Source organism: Echinops telfairi, unplaced genomic scaffold, assembly GCF_000313985.2.
Source record: "Echinops telfairi isolate 266 unplaced genomic scaffold, ASM31398v2 ScPeMD7_1713;HRSCAF=2227, whole genome shotgun sequence".
Lineage (NCBI taxonomy): Eukaryota > Metazoa > Chordata > Mammalia > Afrosoricida > Tenrecidae > Echinops > Echinops telfairi.
The window spans coordinates 21368489-21387302 of NW_022105611.1; the positions used below are offsets into that span (position 1 = coordinate 21368489).

Below are 18814 nucleotides of genomic sequence, written 5' to 3' on the forward strand. Positions count from 1 at the left end.
TCCCCCGTAGCACTATGGGTCAGTAATGGACCTCATGTCTCGTAGTGGGGCTGGCCCTATGGTCCTCTCTGTGCTTTGGCTGCTCTGAGCAGGAATATTGTCCTCAAAGCTTGGTGGGCCAGGATGTGCTCCACTCTCTCTCCCCCACTTCCCTTGCTCCTGTGTGCTCTGATCAGACATGTCCCTCTCCCTGAGCTGTAGCTTCAGTGCTGTTCTCTGAAATGAACTCTTCTGCGGGGAGTGAGGATGATATCCACGTAGTTGGGATTTGGGCTGGCCCTTCAAACCTCTCTGTTGGTTCCCTGCTTCATGCCAGTATATTGCATTCACGTCTCAGAGCACCAGGCTGAAGTCTTGTCCCTCTTTCCCTGTGGAGATATAAACAATACACTCCCCTTGGATGAGTTAGTGCCCTTCTACCCCACTACCCATGTCTTTTTCTTTCTATCCCCCCTCCTCATTTTTACCCAACTACTATTTATTCTACACATATGCCTTGCTGTATGCCAGAGACTCTCCCAAGTACTTTTAAAATATCTCATTTAATTCTGTCCAACCTCCTACAAGGATCCTTTAGGATAGGTGTGAGTATTATCCTGTGTTACAAATGAGGAAACAGTAGGCGAGCTACCAAATGACGCATTACATTGGGCAAATTTGCTGCACAGCGCCTCTCTAAAGTGTTAAAGAGCAAGGATGTCACTTTGAAGACTAAGTCATGACCCAAGCCATGGAATTTTCAGTCACCTCCTATACATGTAAAAGTTGGACAGTGAATAGGTTTAAGACCGAAGCAGAATTGATGCATTTGAATTGTGATACTGACAAAGCATATTGAAAGTGTCATCAACTGCCAAAAAAACAAACAAATCCACCTTTGAGGAAGTATAGCCAGAATGCTCCTGAGAAGCAAGGATGGCAAGATTTGTCTCCAGAGGCCAGTCTCTGGAAAAGAGTGTCATGCTTGGTAACCCAGAGGTCCGTGAAGGAGGAGATCCTAGGAGAAGGCCTCAGGGAGATGGACTGACACAGTGGCTGCAGCGATGGGCTCACAACGGAGCACCAATCGTGCGGATGGCACCGGTTCAGACAGTGTTTCGTTCTGTTGTGCATAAGGTCACTGTGAGTCGGAACCGTTTCAATGGCACTTAAGAATAACAAGACTCGGGGAGGCAAATCAATCTCCCCACCCCGTGTTATCTAGCTCTCAAGTAGATGAGATGAAGCTTCAACTCAAGGTTGTCTTTACCTGGTTCTGATGTCTCTGCCGTACCACCTGTCTTCTCTGTAAGCCAAAAGAGGAGCCAGACTTCAGGTGGGCAATGACTTAGGAATTAAATGAGGTCGTGTGTAGAAAGTGCAGGGCATAGAGCAGCTAGCTATTCCAGGAAGGCTGTTAGCTCCATTCAGTTGGCAATGTGCATTGAGTCTTGGGAGTCAGATCATGGGCCGGGTGCTGGAGGGACAGGCATGCCTAAACCGTGGTCTGTGAGGGAGGAGCGACATGTGGGCAGCGACAGTAAGCTCAAGGAGGTCTTGAATCAGGGCAGGCACAAAGCCTTACAAGGGGCTTCTCCGACAACAGGACATGTAAGCTGAGGGCACCTGGAGCCAGCGAGGACCATCGGAAACTTGTGCAACAGGGGAGCAGTATGAGCAGAGGCCTAGAAATGGGCGCACTCTGAGACCCATCTATGAAGGCACGTGAAGAAGAATGGCCCAACAAACTGTCAGCTGCCAGCCCCTGCCCCTTCCCACCCCTTTCCTGCCTTCCAGCTCACGCACGTTGATTAGGCCTCCAGTCAGCACCACACCTCTGGTACATGTGGCTCTCGCAGCCCAGTGGGCCCGAGTGCTGAGAGCGGCTGGGTGGGCAGGGAGGAGGAGGAGGAGGCAGATATATGGCTGGAGTCGTCAGAGCCAGGTGATGTATGTGGCGCCTGAGGGAGCTGTATAGTGACACTCTGGATTCCAAGCGGCAAGCGGTGCTCCGCTGGGATCAGCGCCGAATTATTGCTCCATATGAAACCCCAGGACTGATGGGAGCTTTCAGTTACAGACTGATGGCAACAGCCAAAATTGGATTGTTTGCTATTTATTTTTTTTAACTTCTGTCAAGGTCACTACCGTAACAGGAAAACACTGCCCAAGCAGCAGGTATTTTTCATCCACTCTGCCCGCAAGAGCAATCTGCAACCACAACTTTCCTGACAGGGCGCTACCTGGTCGCTGTCGTTCTAAAAGAATGTCTGTGTCACAGGGGTCTTAGCGGAAAGAAGCCTCTGGAAGACCCAGACTCGCCCTGCCTCCTCGAGCCTCCATCAGCCCTTGACCCTTAGGCTCACTCTCTCACCCTTCCTGGCCCTCTCCAGGTAGTCCCACCTGGAGTGGGACTCCCTCCCACCGAGCGCACTTCCAGCTGCTTCAAGACCCTCGTCCACAGAAAATCCGACTCACTATTCATTCTTCCCTGAGTCGATACTAACTTGGTGTAACAGCGAGTTTGGGGGTTGGTTTTGTTTTTCTCTGTACTCAGACACCACCCAATACAGCTATTCATTCTCCCTCTTGTGACCTGCTGCCTCCACTGTGCCGGGACCAGCGCTGGGAAGTTGTGGATAGCAGACAGTGCCTGCCCTCAGGGAGAGACTCACACACCGCTCCACATAGGCGGCATGTGGTGGAGTCATGAGGTGAAAACGTGATTCTCCCAAGAGAAGTACCGTATAGACTCGTGTATAAGCTGAGTTTTTCAGCACATTTTTTATGCAGTTTTTGTGGTAAAATTGGGTGCCTTGGCTGATACTCGGGTCGACTTATACTCGAGTATGTATGGTATTCGTGTACAGATTAAAACCTCACATCCTCACCTCACCTGAAAATGTGCTTCTCCTCCCTAGGTAATATTCAGTCAGAATCTACCTTTGTAACACAAGAGTCACCTGGAGGTCTCGTTAAACTGTAGATTCTGATTCAGTAGATGTGGGATGTAAAGAGGGTGCTCAGGATGGACCGAACCCCTTCAGAGCCCTAGCCCAGTCCCTGCCTCCCCTGCCCACCTTTGCACTCCCTGAGGATAAGGCCCGTCTCTCCTGTCTCCCCTCTCAGGGCCTACCAAGCTCAGGCCTTCTCGCCGTGCTTCTCCTGGTGTAGGCCAAGCCCGGCACCCACGCTCGCCAACCTTGCTCCGCCTCGACCGGAACCTCCCAGGGCTGGGGCGCAGCCCCACCCTGCCAGCATGGCCTTGCACACAGTAGCACACAGTGTGTAATTGATCGGTTAGCTGCTAGTTGAGCTAAACTGGTAGAGAACCTCTACCTGGAGCACCGTGCTCTCTGAAGTGTGTGGGATCACACTGACAACAGCCACTCGAAAGATGAGATTGGGGATTAAGAGGGCACTGACTCTGGGTAGTCAGTGCCACTAAATTGTACGGATCCAAAGGAGGGGGTTGGTGTATAGTTTGCTGTGAGAAATCAAGTATTTTTAAAAAGCGACAGGGGAAAGGAACTTATATTTGTTAAGCACTTACGGTATGCCAAAATGATGTAGTTACATCATACCTAATTATGTTTAATCCCCAAAGTACAGACAGTGAAACAAAGGTGAAATAACTTGTTTGGTCATATCTTATGAGTGGCAAAGCTAGGAGCCCAGGGCTCTGGTCGGACTTCAGGGCCAAGGGTTAATCTACTAGCAGTACTTATCTTACTAGCACTTTAACAGGGTGGGCCGAGACCCCTGAGCAGTGGCCTCAGCTCGGAAGGCCATGAAGACGGAGAGTTGGCGGGACTGGGTCAACTCCCATGCTCAATGGTGAGACTTAAACAGTGGGCACCCCCGGAAATCCAGGCCTGTTTTTCTCTCCTGCTTGGTGGGTGGAATGAAACGAGGGTCCACACCACCCAGAGCTCCTGAGCCACCATCCCTTTGTCCCCATAGTACCAGGAGAAGCAGCGGAAGCGAGAGGCGGAGGAACGCCGCCGCTTCCCTCTGGAGCAGCGGCTGAAAGAACACATCATCGGCCAAGAAAACGCCATCGCCACTGTGGGTGCTGGTGAGTATGTGGGACCCTGGCCAGCCCCAAAATGGACAGGGGGCATGCGGCCTCAGATCTTCTGTCACAAGATGTCCAAACAGTGGAAGGAAATGGTTAATGATAGTCAAAGTTAGCATTTGCTAAGAACGTTGTGTGTGTGTCGGGCATTGATATAAGCTCCTCACATAAGGTGTGTCATTCAGTCGCAACACAACTCCATGAGGTCAGTACCGTTAAGTCCCCATTTTACAGGTGAGGGAACGGAGACCCACAGCACTGAAGTAGTTTGCTCACGGCTGCCCTACAGTGCTTAGAATTTAGTTCTTCAAGTGGCCTACTAGCCACTTTTTGGTGGGAACACAGCCCCCAGGAGCAGGGGTAGTTTGCCCAGGGTCCGCAGCAAGGCAGCAGCTGAACTAGAACTCGTGTCTTCTGTCTCCTGGCTAGGACTCTTCGGTATCGTTTGTCAGCAGCAAGCCTCGTTTGGGGAGAAACACCTTGAGTGACTCATGAGGGCCTCTTTCCATCCCTGAAGTTGTCATGTCCCACGGGAGCCAGACTCCAGTGGAATGCCCAGTCTAATGGCCCTCCTTCCCAGGCACAGCCCACCGGATTGATACCTAGAGCTTGACTCCGGTGCATGGCTCCCTGTGAGGGTACAGGGAGGGAAGAGGAACCAGCACCAGTCTTACACAGGGCTCACCCAGAGGCAGTGGGACTCAGACCTGTAGCATCCACATCTTCTGGAAACTTGTTAGACTTGCAGAAGCTTGGGCCTCGCCCCAGCCCTGTGGAATCAAACGCCAGCGTGAGGCTCAGTAGTACGCATTAATACACCCTCCGGAGATTGAGCTCCCTGGATTTTGAAAAACACTCCCCTTCAATGGATGGATGTATGGATTGTGATAAGCGATGTAAGAGCCCCCAATAAAAGTATTTAATAAAAGAAAAAGAAAGAAAAATACTCCCCCAAGGTGTCTTAGTGAGTCCCCTTCATATGTTCTCACCACTTTTCTCCAAGGTGTTGCCCACTAGCTAGTCTGTTAGTGCTGGATTCCGCTCTCGGATACAAGGGACCACCAGGCTGAAACTGGCTTGCACTTCTGGGACACTTGGGGATGGTGTGTCGGCTTTAGGGTATAACTAGAATTAGAAGAACAGAAGACTAACTGAAACGTGAAGGCGACTGCACTTGTCACACACTGACCCAGCTGAACTTGCATTATCTGCACACACCAGTAGCATGCACTTGGGAGTGAGCCCTCCCCAGAGGCCTGACCCCTCGCTCCTTTGGTTGCAGGGCTACCTGGCCAGCTAGAGGTCACAGGCTGCCTGCGGGCACACACAGGAGCTGGGGAGAGTGTTGTCTTGTTTTGATTTGTTTTAATGTTCAAAGTCCTACTGCTTAGGCCAAACCACGTGAGACAACCCAGGAGGTGGGTTCCCAGGAGGGAGTCCACCTAGGAATTGGGAACCCTTATTCCTTTACAGTGGCCTAGTGTGAGGTAGAAGGAGGGGGAGACTGAGAGCCCTCTTGGGTTGAAGAGTGAGAAGGAGGAGCCAATGGGTGAGACAGATGACCTGGATGGAGGTCTCAGAAAGTGTCTGCTGGAGTGATGTCCACACGGGCCAGGCTTGATAGGATTTCCCCCAGGCCCTGGCACAGGTCTTTGCCCAGCAGGCTGCAGGCTCCCATCTTACCGACTTCTCACCGGCTCCTCAAGCCCAGAAGACAGGAAGCTCCCCAGAAATAGGCCCTGGAGAAGGACATTGAGAGGGAAGGAATTGGGCCAATGTGAGCTCAGTCAGCATGTCTGCCGCTTACTAGTTGTGTCGCTTGAGACAGTCACTTAGCTTTGCTGAGCTATGTAAACCTGGGACCTTCACTATCTAGCACATGCTCTTTACAGTGTATACCAGACAGCAGTGACTAAAACCAGGCCCCTGCCCTCAAGATCCGTACAGTCTAGAGTTGGACTCTTTAGATCAAGCCCTCAGTTACGTCCTTCAACCTGAGGCTGAGCCTTCATTCCAGGTCTTACACTGATCTCTGAGTGTATCACCCACCTGTCCATCCTTGCCAGGGACCCAGAGCCAGAGTAGATGTTCCCATGGCTTCTTCCTAAGGGCTCTCAGAGTGTCTGTCCTACTTGCTGCTTTCTACCCAGAGCTTCCATTCTGTCGCTGAACTCTGCCTCGGGCCAGAGGAAATGACTTCCTGGGAAGACCGGGCTCCTTGCCCTTGGTATGCAGGCTGACCCTACAGTGACTCCAGGCATCCTTACAGGACAGAAGCCTTGGGCCCTGAGCTGTAGTGTTATTGTTGGTTACCTCCGTTTGCACGAAGGTAACTATGCACCCTCCCTGTGGAGAGACCTGGCAGTTAGTGATCACGCTGTGCTCGGAGCCATGTCCGTTCTCTGTGACCAGCTCTCGGAGGCTTCTGGGCCCACGCATCAAGGAATGTGGCAGCCGGGTGGGCTGGGGAATGAGGAAACATTTGAGGAAGCCAGCAGTACCTCAGGAGCTCAAAACGGAAGTGGGGCCAGGAACGTGAGGCGATGGAGAGGGAAGGCCAGGCCTCCGTGAGACCTCTCGGCTCATGTCACATACAGGCTGGCGGGCTGGAGCCTGGCACCCCATGGGTGCCATGAGGATGGGCAGCCAGAGAAGTGCCGCAGAATGAATTGATTTGATAAATGGCCATTTATTACCCTCACGAATTGGCTGAAACCAATTTCGGTCACATCAACCCCTGGTAAGTGCTGGGATATTGATTTGTGCAAAGTAATACAGTGAATTTATCAGTGTGATCCCCAGCTGCAGGGCTTCTCAGCAAGGCTGGCGCTCAGTTACCGCCTTACAAATGGAGGGGATAAAGCACCCAAACCCCACAGCCCGGGTCCCGTGGCCTCCCTGCTCTGCGAGGTCCTGGAGCCACAACCAGAGCCTTGGCATCGAAAGTGAGGCACTCCTTCCAGAATCCAGACCTGCTGTTGGTCACGGGCAGTAGGGAGGAGCCTGCCCTGGCAGCTGACCTGGGAGCTCAGCAGCCTCCTCAGAAAGGCAGCAGCACCTTCAGAACCCAGAGTCCTAGTCAGCACCTTCAGAGCTAGAGTCTGCTCCCATCCACAAAAATTATTTTTGTTTTCCCAGCTCCTGGCAGTGCACATTGCTCAGAGTAGATACTTAGTGCAGTCAGTCAATTAAACAGATTTGCTGTGGCCACTTGTCCATCTGTGAACATCTTTAGCAGCTCACACTCCTACTGGGAGTATGAGAAACTGAGAGTTCATTCTTGAAACATACTGTGTGACCTTTGACCCCTTACGTGGACAGGCCATCTCCAAACCTGCTCCAAGAAGCCATCCTGGGCACCATGTCAGCACATACACCTGGCAACTTCCCTGGTGTTCGCACTGTCCCAAAAGCCAAGAGAACTGTCCCCAACACCCATCCCACCAGGTCCCAGCTGGTTCTGAAGCCTGTTTATTCCCTCGGCAGCTCAGCCACTGCACCTGCTGGCCTCTACAATGTGTACACCATCCTGCCTCCTGCTTCACTTCCCTCTCTGACTAGTCCCAAACAGGTCTTTCTCCCCAAGTCCTGCACCTCTCTCGACCCTTCCTTTGAGCCCTGGTTTCTGGTCTGTGAGTTGTGGGGTGGCGGGACTAGCCTACGAAACTGCTTACTTTCCCACCCACATGCCATGCGGTTCCTGGCTTCCCTATCTTGGTACCTGGACTGCCCTACTCTTCCCTTTGCAGCCTGGGCCTTCTCTAGGAAGCCTGCCCTCGTCCTCCACGGATTCAGGACCCTTTCTCCGGGCCTCATCGACACTGCACTCACCGCACAGTTAGCTTCCATGTTTGAATGCCTGTCTCCCGCAGAGCTTAGGAACTCCCTCTCATTCAGTTGGCTTCTCAGGTTGGGCACATGGGTGTATAAAATGATGCTGAACTAGAGTGAATGAAGGCCGAGCTCATTTTGACATTTTTCCCAGAGTCTCTTCTCAGCCTCTCTCTGGAGGGGTGTCGCTCTGACTGCAGGTGACTTCTGCCCGCAATACACATACACACAAGCACAATGGGGGAGCTGAGGGAAGCTCTCTTCAGCGTTTTTGACGGGTCAACTACTCAGTTGCAATACTTTGCCACTGAAAGAATAATCCTTGCAACGTAAGAAAAGAACCATTCTCCCAGGTCCACCAGACTCGGCGCATCGAGACCCACATAGAGAGTAGCTCCCTGGTGAGCACTTGCTGTGTTCCTTCCACCTGGGAAGGGCTGGTCCCCTGGACGATGCCACAGTCACGGGACAAACATGTTAGGTAAAGAAAAAACTCACACTAGATGATGCGGACTTTTCTAGAAGAGTGGGTCGGCCCGCCACAGAGCCCTGAGCTGAACACAGGAAGGAGATCTTTCTTCTTGGAATGTCCCGCCATGCCTTTGACTGCCTGTCAGTCTCCCTCGGCCTTCAGAGCCACTGTCAGTCAGGCACAAATGTCTCCTCCCACCCCTCTCTCCTTTTGGAACTCACAGCTTTCAGAGCAGCTTTTTCTGTGAAGCACAAACCTTGTTTTTGACCTCTTTGTGGGTTCGCCAGCACCTGGCACAGACCCTGTTTGCCGGACAGATGCTTAAGGGTTTCCAGAGAGGAGTTTAAGAAGAAAGAAGAAGCCTTCTCCACCCAAGGGCAGAAGTAAGCAGCCGGAGGGAGACAGAATCCTTGAACCCAGGTCCCGATCTTCTGTGTCAAGGAGAGTTTCAGACCGTCCTCTCCCCTTCGTGGTGCCCAAGCACCAAGCGTGAACTCGTGTGGCCAGCACGCACTGAACCACTGTCCGGCTAGTCTGAGGGGCGCCTGCGGAAGTAGAATGCCAACGCACTTGCTTCCGTGGAACGCCATTGCAGTTCAGAGCACACCTCCCCCCAGTAGGAGGGCAGAGGCAGATGAAACCCCTTACCCTGCCCCTCACTGGACCTCAACGTCCTCCTCTATAAAGTGGGGGTCACGCACACATCTCACAATTATGATAAGAATGGAGAGGCGTAAAGTATCAGTCTAAGGGCTGCTGCTGTTACTACTGTTTTAACTCTTCTTATCCCACTCTCATCTCCATTAATTCGTTTCCTCTATGGATAGGGATGACTCGAAATGCATGACCGTTCCCATTAATTCCATGTAGAAACTGAGGCTCTGATGAATTAAGTCGGTCAATTAGTGAGTGGCAGAGCCAGGACTTTAACCTAGATCCTTTTAACTCTTACCCTCTCCACTGTTGTGCCTGGCAGATGAGCCCATCCCAGAGAACCCAGACTCCGGGGTTAAAGAAGTGGTGGTAGGTGTGCTGTAGTGGGGTTATCAGAGTTGTTGCAGGTGAGTTTTCAGATGGTCTAGCCAAGCTAGACATGGCCAGGAGAAAGCATGATGGGAAGGGCAGGACCCACACCAGGTGGGCACTGGCACTGGCACAGCATTTCAGGAGACAAAGGAGCCCATGTGGAGCTTGCAGAGGTGAGGCCAGCCCAGAAAGGGAGCAGAGCTGCCCACTTAGAGGACCTTCAGAGTGGCAGTCAGCAGAGGGTCAGGGGACAGGATCTCTGGGGCCACGTGTTGAAAGACTGGGCAGGCCAGGTTGTGAGACCCCAGAAAGACTGTGTCTGGACAAGGCCAGGGTGTGGTAAGAGAGAGCTGACTCCTTTCTCTAATTCCTGAAGCACTAGTGTGGGCTCAAGAGTCAGCTAAAGTTGGGATCAAAGCTCAGCTCGAAAACTTTGATCAGATAGCCTACTCCGCATCTGTAAAATGGGAATCCACTTCTTGGCCCTGCCTGCCTCACAGGCTCAAGTGAAATTAAGTCTACAGAAGATCTTTGTGGCTTGTAAAGGGTTAGGAGAGTAAGGTGCTGTGTTTCCTGGGCCACTTTAAGAATGGCAGTGCCTGTAGCCACATCCCAGATGGAGCCTCCAGGTCTCTGTCTGTACCGCCCTCCACCCTGGCCCCTGAGCAGGACCCTCGGGGCTCCCAGCCTTGGTCCCCAGCCACCTTGCCAGTCATCCATACGGAGATCCTCCTTTGCCCAGCCCCTCTGAGCTGCTTCCATTTTTCACTCTGTCGGACTCCATTTGTGTGACCTTTTTTCTCTTCAGATATTATTAGAAATATCCAGAGTTGTAATTGTTTAATGGTTGGCAATTTGCCTGTTTCATAGGGGCCCCATATCAAGCCCACCCCAGACTCATGCCCTGGGTCTGGCAGAATTGACCGGAGACAGCTGCGTAGTGAGTCCTGCCTGGCATTATAAAGAGCTCTCTCCCAGGTGCATTATTAGACCAGAGTCGGGAGAAGATGGCCCCAGGCATAATCCAGTTCCACAGCCTCCGTGGCCGTTTTTTGTATTGCACAGAACCTCAAGTACATGACCTCCTGAGGAACCCCATCTCTCCCGGTTGCCTGTCTAGCTGGTACCTGGGTACCTCCACCTCTCCAGACACCCCCTGAAGCCGAAAGCTAGCTCACACCCAGCTGCTTCGTAGCTGAGATTCTCGATTCAGCCACCTTTTGGACCACATATTCACACATCCGCACACACAATAGAACTGTCCATCAAAGTCTAGCCTCTACCATTTTATGGTACCTCCTCCTCCCCTTTCCTCTGTGCGTATGCCAGGCACTTTCCCTTCAGCCAGATTTTCACTTCTCCCTCTCCATCCCAGGTGGGTCCAGTGGGCTCCCCGCTAGTCCTGGTCTAGAGAGCGTGGAGAAGATCTGGGTGCTAGCCCAGGAGAGGGAGTTGAGTATTTTCTCAAGCTCCTTTCAGGAGTCTCAGAAGTCTCATTCTCGGAATGTCGACTAGAGGTCAAAGTGAAAAAGAGCACAAACACAGGCTGAACTCCTAAGGCGGGTCTCCAAGGTCTGCCTAATCTGACAGCACTCACCTCCACTGTCCACTCATGCCTGCCTCTCCACCTCTGTCGTGCTGGCCACTTGCCCAGCCTTTTTCTTCCGAAAGCCTTCTCTGACCTCTGCATATCTCCTTTGGGATCTCAACACGTCGAGAAAAGCAGACACATCTCTACCACTGTGAGCTTTCTGGACGGATTTGATTTCTGAGCCCACTTCTCCTTTGACATAGGTCCCTTGGCTAGTCCCCCCGCCCCCCAACATTCATGCTGCTCCATCTGCAGACGTACTTAGACTTTGTGCAGTGCTCTGTCTCCACAGTTTTGTGAATGCAACCCAAATTGATGCTCTCTCTTTTTTATTAGCAGCCATAAAACCCCAACCAAACCATTGCCATTGAGTCGATCCCCACTCATGGCGAGACTGTAGGAAAAGAAAGAGGACTGTCTCATTGGGTTTCCAAGGCTATAGATTTTTATGGGAAAGACCCCTATCTTTCTCTGGTGTGGTGGCGGGTTGGTTCAAACTGTTGGCCTTATGGTTAGCAGCCCAGTCCTTACCGACTACACCATCAGGACTCCTTACACAACATGAGGAGCTGATACCAAGGGCTCAAGTAGAAAGAATATGTTTTGAGAATGATGATGGCAACAAATGTACAAATGTGCTTGACACATGGATGGATGGATGGATGGATGGATGGATAGATTGTGATGAGTTGTATGAGCCCCCAGTAAAATGATTTTTTTTTTAAAAAGAAAGAAAATACCACTTTAGGTCAGGTGCACTGTAACCCTCAAGATGACGTGTTTGCTTTTTAACACTGTCAAGAGATCTCGTGCTATAAAACTCCTTGAGAAATAAAAGAAAAAGAAGATAGGCTTCTAGAGAGAAGTGACCGTACCATCCACTCGTGTGACTTGGGCGAGTTTCCTGCTCCGTAATGATTTGAGAATAGTGCCGTCCTCTCTGAGTGTGAGCTGGGTCTCGGGTAAATAAGAAGGTGGAAGCCTCCATTTGTGCTTAGCCGTCCAGTTGGTTCTACTCGTCTCAGCCGAGGGGCAGAGGAGAACTGCTCCACGGGGCGTTTGTGGGTGCAAATGTATATGGGAGCAGATAGCCTCATCTTTCTTCTGCAGAGCAGCTGCTGGGTTTGAACTGCCCGTTTTGTGTTTAGCAGCCCAATGCTTAACACGTTGTGCCACTAGGGCTCTAGCTTAGCACACTGTTGTTAGGTGCCATCGAGTCAACTATGACCCACAGGGGCTATGCACAATAGAACAAAATGCGTGGTCCTGCGCCATCCTCACAGTTATTCCTTTGCCGACCTCATTGCTGCGAGGATGGCAAGACTTTGTTTTACATACTTTGGACCTATTGTCAAGAGAGACCAGTCCCCGGAGAAGGACATCATTGCTTGGTAATGTGGAAAAGGCAGCTTAGCATATTGCTTGTTTAATAAAGGATTCGTATTATATAGCTCTGCCTCCCTGTTACTTCCTTCTCTTATATTTGAGCAGTGTTCCTGCACTTGATCTCTTCCACTGTGTACTTTGCCACTTAATTTCCTCAGCTTGAATGCATAGCCTTTGATTATATACTCCCTCTAAAAGAAGAGGACGTGGGTCTCCCTGCAGCAGAGCTGAGTCCCTCGGGAACTCGCTGCAGATCAGTCCCGCTCCTCACACCCCACTGGAGAGAGAGCATGGTGACCAGAGATGCTAACCAGGTGGATACCCCCTGCTCTGCCCTGTGCTCCGCTCTACCTGGGATCAGCTTCCAGAAAGTGCATGTGGCAGTATTTCCGCTTCCTGATCCAGATGGTGGAGCAGGTCTTGGCTTCCCCAAATGGGAGGGTCTAGCATTGACATCCCAGAACCCCAAGGGTCTGCCATAGCTTCTGCTACTCCTATTCACACAGGAGGTAAAGTGGGTAACCAGCCCAGCTCAAGTTCCTCTTGGATTCTCCCTCCCCAGCCCCCCACCCCCTTCACCTCCATTCACTATCCACCCGCCTTTCAGTTTCCCTGGCAACGCTGAGTGCTCATCCTGGAAAACTTTATCCGAAATCTGCTCTGGGCAGCTTTCCAAATCCATGCTAACCTGATTAGGTGTCTCTAGGGGCCTTGCCAGCTAATCAGATTAGGCAGCACTAATGGTAGTGAGGACTTTGAGTGGGCGCAGAGCAGTAAAACATATTGTATACTTAGTGATAATTATCCTGCCTTTTGTGTCATTGATTTATCTGCCTCCCTCCCTGGCCCCCCGTCTTGTGTGTTTGGCCATAGCAATCCGGAGGAAGGAGAATGGCTGGTACGATGAAGAACACCCTCTGGTCTTCCTCTTCTTGGGATCATCTGGAATAGGTAAGTGGGAGCAGATCAGACCGTGGGGAGGGAGGACAGGGGGAGGGGCCGCCCCAAGCCTGATAGCCCCAGCTGCTGCGGCCAGGGTCACACAACCCAACTCAACTCCTGGCTTGGATTTGGCCCCAAAACACCTGCCTGCAAATTACAGAATCACCACCATGGCCTTCTCTTTTGGATTCTTGTCATAAACAGCTGGGCTTTTGCCCTTCCCTCTGCAAACTATGGTACAAGGAGCTCATTTCCCTGGGGGACCAGGCCCTTCAGGGCCCACTAGCCCTGGTTCAGCCATTCTGCCTCCCTTTGGGAACAATAGAACCATCTTCACTGCCTCCCCATTCCACTCCTGTACAGTACAGTCTGGGAGAAGCCCTTCAGGAAGCTAAGTAGATCCCCTGCTTGTCAGCCTAGTGCCAGGTGCAATAAAACGGGGTCGATATTTTCCTAGCTGGTTGGGCTAGATTGTCTGAAGCATTCTTATCATCCCATTTCTGGGTCCTCAAAGACAACTCCCTCGCCCCCACCTGCCATCCTCTTCCATCCCAACATCCTTATGGGCCTACTTCTTCCTCAGATATAGAATCCCAAAGATGATACAACCTGGCCAAGTCCAGAACTTGACTTCCTACGAGATAATGGTGGCCAAAGGTTTTGAGCATACTAAACGGCCGAGTATTGTTATTTCTTTGGGCTCCCAAGGCTGCTGCAACCAAAGAAAGGTGCTCTTTATCTTACCCCCTTCCAGCCTCTTTGTGGCGTGTGGCCCCAGGCCCTGTTTGGCAGGGCCATGGCTGACCAGAGAGACACCGGGCAGTGAGCTAGGAAGTTAGGGAGCTCCTGAAGGAGGTGAGGCTTGTTTGGACCCCCAAGGACACAGTGACTGTAGATGATAAGAGTCTGCTTCCCACTTCACAATAAGTTCAGATGCAGCATAGACTTTGATTCTGATCCCAGCTTCACCATTAATCCCTCGGCTACTTCAGGTGAGTCACTGACCCTCTCTGAGCCTCTGTACAGTCCCATCCATAAAAGATTTTACTTCCGCCGTGTCCATGCATTTCTGATATTCTTTAGTTGCAAGAGAGAGCCATCTGGGACTAACCCACTTCCTCTCCTCTGTCTTGCTAGGCAAAACAGAGCTGGCCAAGCAGACCGCCAAATATATGCACAAAGATGCCAAAAAGGTAAGACCTGGGACCTAGCCTGATCTGCAGGTCATTAGGATCTCTACATCCAAAATAACTAGTCAACAAGTTGGGCCCTGGACTAGGAAGTAGGTCTCAGCTCCGGCCCCAGCTTGGCCACCAATTATTCTAAGAATTTGGACAAGTTACCTCTTTGTGTCCTAGTGTCTTCATCTACAAAATATGAGAAATAGCCCTGCCCTGTCTGCTTCTTGGGGCTCCTGGGAGAACCAGGTGGCATTCACCTCTATAACATGTTTCAAGCATCAACTCTGTGGCAGCCATTGTACTAGATTCTGATAATGCAACCGCAGTTAAGACCCCATCCCTGCACCGAGGAACTCGGTCTGGAGAGGAGGACAAGTTTGGAAACATATACCATTACTGCCCGTGCATTCAGGCTGTGCTCAGGAGGGAGTCCTGGGTCGGCCTATAGGGCGGAACAAGTAAGAAGAAGCTGGTATCTTATCCCTTCTCTCCATCCTTCATGAGCTTTTGAACATATTATTTCTTCCGTTTCACCTGTAAGGTAGTGACAGGGCCTCCTCCCTTGAATTGCTTGGAGAAATATATTCTGTGTAGGAGAGGACTATCCGCACCCCCTTTTTATTCCCATTCTGGCTTTCCTAGACCTGCTCAGGTTGTCTTTCTAGACTGATAGGAAATGCTTTTATGGACAGGGAGGGAGGGAAAGTTGTCAGAGAGAGCACTCCTTGGACAGAATGCAAAAATGTCCCAGCTCAAGCCAGACTTTCTCCTACCACCCTTTCCAAGGGTGAGGCTACAGCACCATTGCCCCTCCCCGCCCATCAGAGGATGCCTATGACCCTAGATTCCTTTGCCTGTGGCCTGTGAAAAGCCTCCCCGCTGAAGTAATGAGTGGCTCAGGCTCGGCCAGCCAGTGGCTCCTCCCTCTTTTCCCTTGCCACCTCCCTGAGAGCATGGCAGCCCCGAAACAAGACGGCTCAGCTGATGACCTTCTGGGCTAGTCCTTCGTGGTCCCAGCCTCACCTCCTCCCCCATAGTTACTGGCCTTGGACTCTCAAGCCTCCCTGGCTCTGCTGGGGGCTGTGTTCTGCTTCAACCAAGCCCAGAGCAGACCTACTTGACAGGCAGGCAGGCAGGAAGCGGCACATGACTTACTAATATGCTCCAACCAAAGCAGCGTCTTTAAAGACAATTCATCAGGTTGGCAGCGATTGAAACAATTAGCACTGTGGAAAGGGCCATAAACTAGCAAGACTATTAGGGAAGATGCAGTTACAGGCAGGAACCACCTGATTAGGGATGAAGAATTCTAGGTGGTTTAATTTTAATACTGTCAGAAAGGTTAATATTTAATTACAAATTATAATCTCCTTATCCAAGCTGTCTTAATATGTCTTCATACAGTGTGGAACTAGAAGGAAAGTATCTTCTGACTTGCTGGTGTAGAAAGGGGAGAGGGTTCGTTAACAGAGTGATGCTTTAGCTGGAACACCCACGGATGCAGGGTGTCCTGAGGCACGGTGATGGGGTCTCTAAGTACAAGCCTCCCCTAGAAAGAAGGAAGCAACCCCATCGCCTCTTGAAGCCATGGCGTAGTGGAGTGATCAAAGCTTTGCAGCCAGCCATTCTTCCCAGGTTGCTTGCTCCTGACTCCGGCAGGCCACTTTACCTCTCCAGTCCCTGCCTGCTTACCTCAAAGTGAAACTATCAAATCCTGTGCCCATGGCTGTTGTCCTGCGCAGCTAGAGAGATAACAGGCATTGCAACCTGCTGAGACTCCAGCCCCCAAGAAATGCCTCCTCCCTGGCTCACAGTTCTTTTTCATTTTGTACTGTCTGCAGCAGTACCCCTTTCCTTTATTTCATTCTGTGAAGCAGGGTGCTAAATTAGACCCACTTCTCAGATAGGAAAACTAAGGCCTTCAGCCTTATAGCGCTGATCCAAGATTGCTTCTTCAGGCAAGAAGTGAATCCGAAGCCAGTCTCTCTGCCCTTTCTCAGTGCCTGCCTTCACCTGCACGGTAGTGACAGGGCCTCCTCTGCACTCAGGTTGCTCGGCGCGCTACATTCACTCTAAGAGGCGAGAGTACACCTGTCAGTTGCCTCGTTTCACAAGGGAGCTGATAAGTAGGGGAAGCTCAATACAACCAGCTATGTCGTTTATTTTTAAACCACCACTGGTGCTCATATGAACTACTCCCTGTACCAAAGGTGATGCAAACAGTTTGCACTAAACTAACCTAAAAGGTGGCAGTTCAAACCCACCCAGGAGTACTGTGTTCGAAAGGCCTGGCAAGCTGTTAAAATTACAGCCAAGAAATCCCTACAGACCAGTTCTAATATGTAACACAAGGGTCCCCGTGAGTCAGATTCAACTCAACAGCAGCCAGTCCACTGTGGGCCAGCTCGTTGCCGAAGTTCTGTTTCACACAGACGTTTTCTGGCCATGGGGCAAGCATGTTTGAGACCTGCCTTCAAAATCTAGAGAGTCCCTGGACTGTTAAGATGTCTAAACAAGGTCACTGAAGCTTCCGGGGATGGGGGAATGCTGTGTGGAAAGTACCACACAGTTCTTCCCAAACAAGAGTTCCCTTTTAAACTCTGCTTCCCAAGATGACGACCAGAGGAACAGCGCCTTGGCCTAGGAGTCTGATGACTTAAATTCTAGTTCTTTCTCTCTGGTACTGCATTTGCTTATTGGTAAAGAGACGCACATACTTCCAAGTCATGCTGTCTCAGAAGGCATTTTTAAAATAATTCATTTATCAGCTCTACGAACTTTTTTTTTTCCTTCTCTCCTTAGGCCTCTAGATTATTTCTACCAAATTGAGCGAGTTCGTAGTCCTTGAAAAATAAGCTTAGTGATGTTCTATAATCCCTTGTTGTCTGTTTTTAGGCACCACCATGTTGGGCCCAGCAGAACGAATCACCATGCAGTGGGCTGGTAGAACCCCAAAAGACAGCGTTAGAATGATTACTGGGGATGTAGGATAAAATCCGATTCCAGGTGCCTAGGTTCGAATCCCAACTCTACCCTATTAAGTGGAGTTGGCCAGAATCTGTTTATATCAGTTTTGTCATCTGTACCATGAGTTCAGTATTGGCGCCTATCACTGGATTGTTATGAAGCTATGCGAAGAAGTGAGAATGATCTAACATCCTCAACACCATTATTGGCACATAGGAAGCATCCAGTGAACATTACTACTATTATTGCTTGTGTCCTTTTGTAGATAACCTCAAGCTAAGATCATGTGAAAAAAAATTACTCCAGCTAAGAAAACCAGACCCAAAGACTTGTCCATAGTTACAAAGCCAATCACAGAGACGAGGACCAAAACCCAGGTCACTTAATATAAGCGAGCACTTAAGCCCATCGCCTGTATCCGAGTGCACTGATGGGATCTGGACCCAAAGCTCAGAGCTCTGCACATGCCAGTGGCTTGAGGGCCAGTGGACTGGCAGAGGGAACATATTAGGTAGTAAACCATCGCGGGAAAGAGCACGGATTAGGCGCCAGAAGGCCAAGTTTGTGTGACCTTGGGCAAGTTACTTTAAGCTGTGACTGTTTTCTCACCCTCACCTATAAAGTAGGAATAATACTAGTGCTTATCTAACACTTTTACATGTTTTAAACCCTTTTATAGCTTGATTAGAACATTTCCAAACACATACTAAGCACCAGTCACTGTCAGCTACTGTTAATCACATATCTATATGTGACTTCCAGCCCTTTCCTCACTCTAGACAAGATTCCCAGTTTCCTGTGTCCACCCTTCCACCTTCCTGAAGTCTGTCTTTCTCTTAGCTGAGTGCCTGGGACCCTCGGGAAATTCTTGCTGGCTCATGTTCCTTGTGGTCTGATAACATGGATCAGCCATACTTGGCCGTAATGACTTCTCCAAGGCCCAACAGGCAGTACTGCACTGGGACTCGAAGCTCCGTCCTGATTTCCATCCCAGGACTCTTTCTACCATCCTGTACCTCAAGTGCAAAGTTTATTACTATCAAATGTCTGATCAATAGCTGACGAAAATAAGCCCAGATTTTAGATGCAACTACTTCCCTAACAGGGTCCTGGTACACTATTCTCTCCGCTCTCAGGAGAAGTTTTTCAGCGAACGTCTCTCTTAATTGGCAACAGGAGCATAAGAATGGTATGGGAGTGGCACGGGTGATCTCCTCTGACTTAACAAGGGGAAGGAGAGTCAAACTCAACATCGCCCAAAGACAATTCTTTTTTTTCCTCTTTAATATATCATTTTATTGGGGACTCTTACAGCTCTTATAACAATCCTTACATCCAAATGTCAAGCACATTTGTACATA

The 18814-nt window shown here is 50.5% G+C and overlaps 1 protein-coding gene across 5 annotated transcripts in view; it reads left to right on the forward strand.

The window, feature by feature from the left end:
- CLPB (caseinolytic mitochondrial matrix peptidase chaperone subunit B) overlaps positions 1-18814 on the forward strand; it is a 163153-nt gene that overhangs the window by 133356 nt on the left and 10983 nt on the right. For 3 of the 5 annotated variants that reach the window (XM_004708797.4, XM_004708798.4, XM_004708799.4), the window contains 3 exons: positions 3943-4057; positions 13237-13314; positions 14443-14498. In XM_004708797.4, coding sequence (XP_004708854.2) covers positions 3943-4057; positions 13237-13314; positions 14443-14498 — 249 coding nt within the window. Of the gene's footprint in view, positions 1-3726; positions 3817-3942; positions 4058-13236; positions 13315-14442; positions 14499-18814 lie in introns of all 5 variants that reach the window. The other 2 variants (XM_045293127.1, XM_045293128.1) reach the window with 1 other exon arrangement.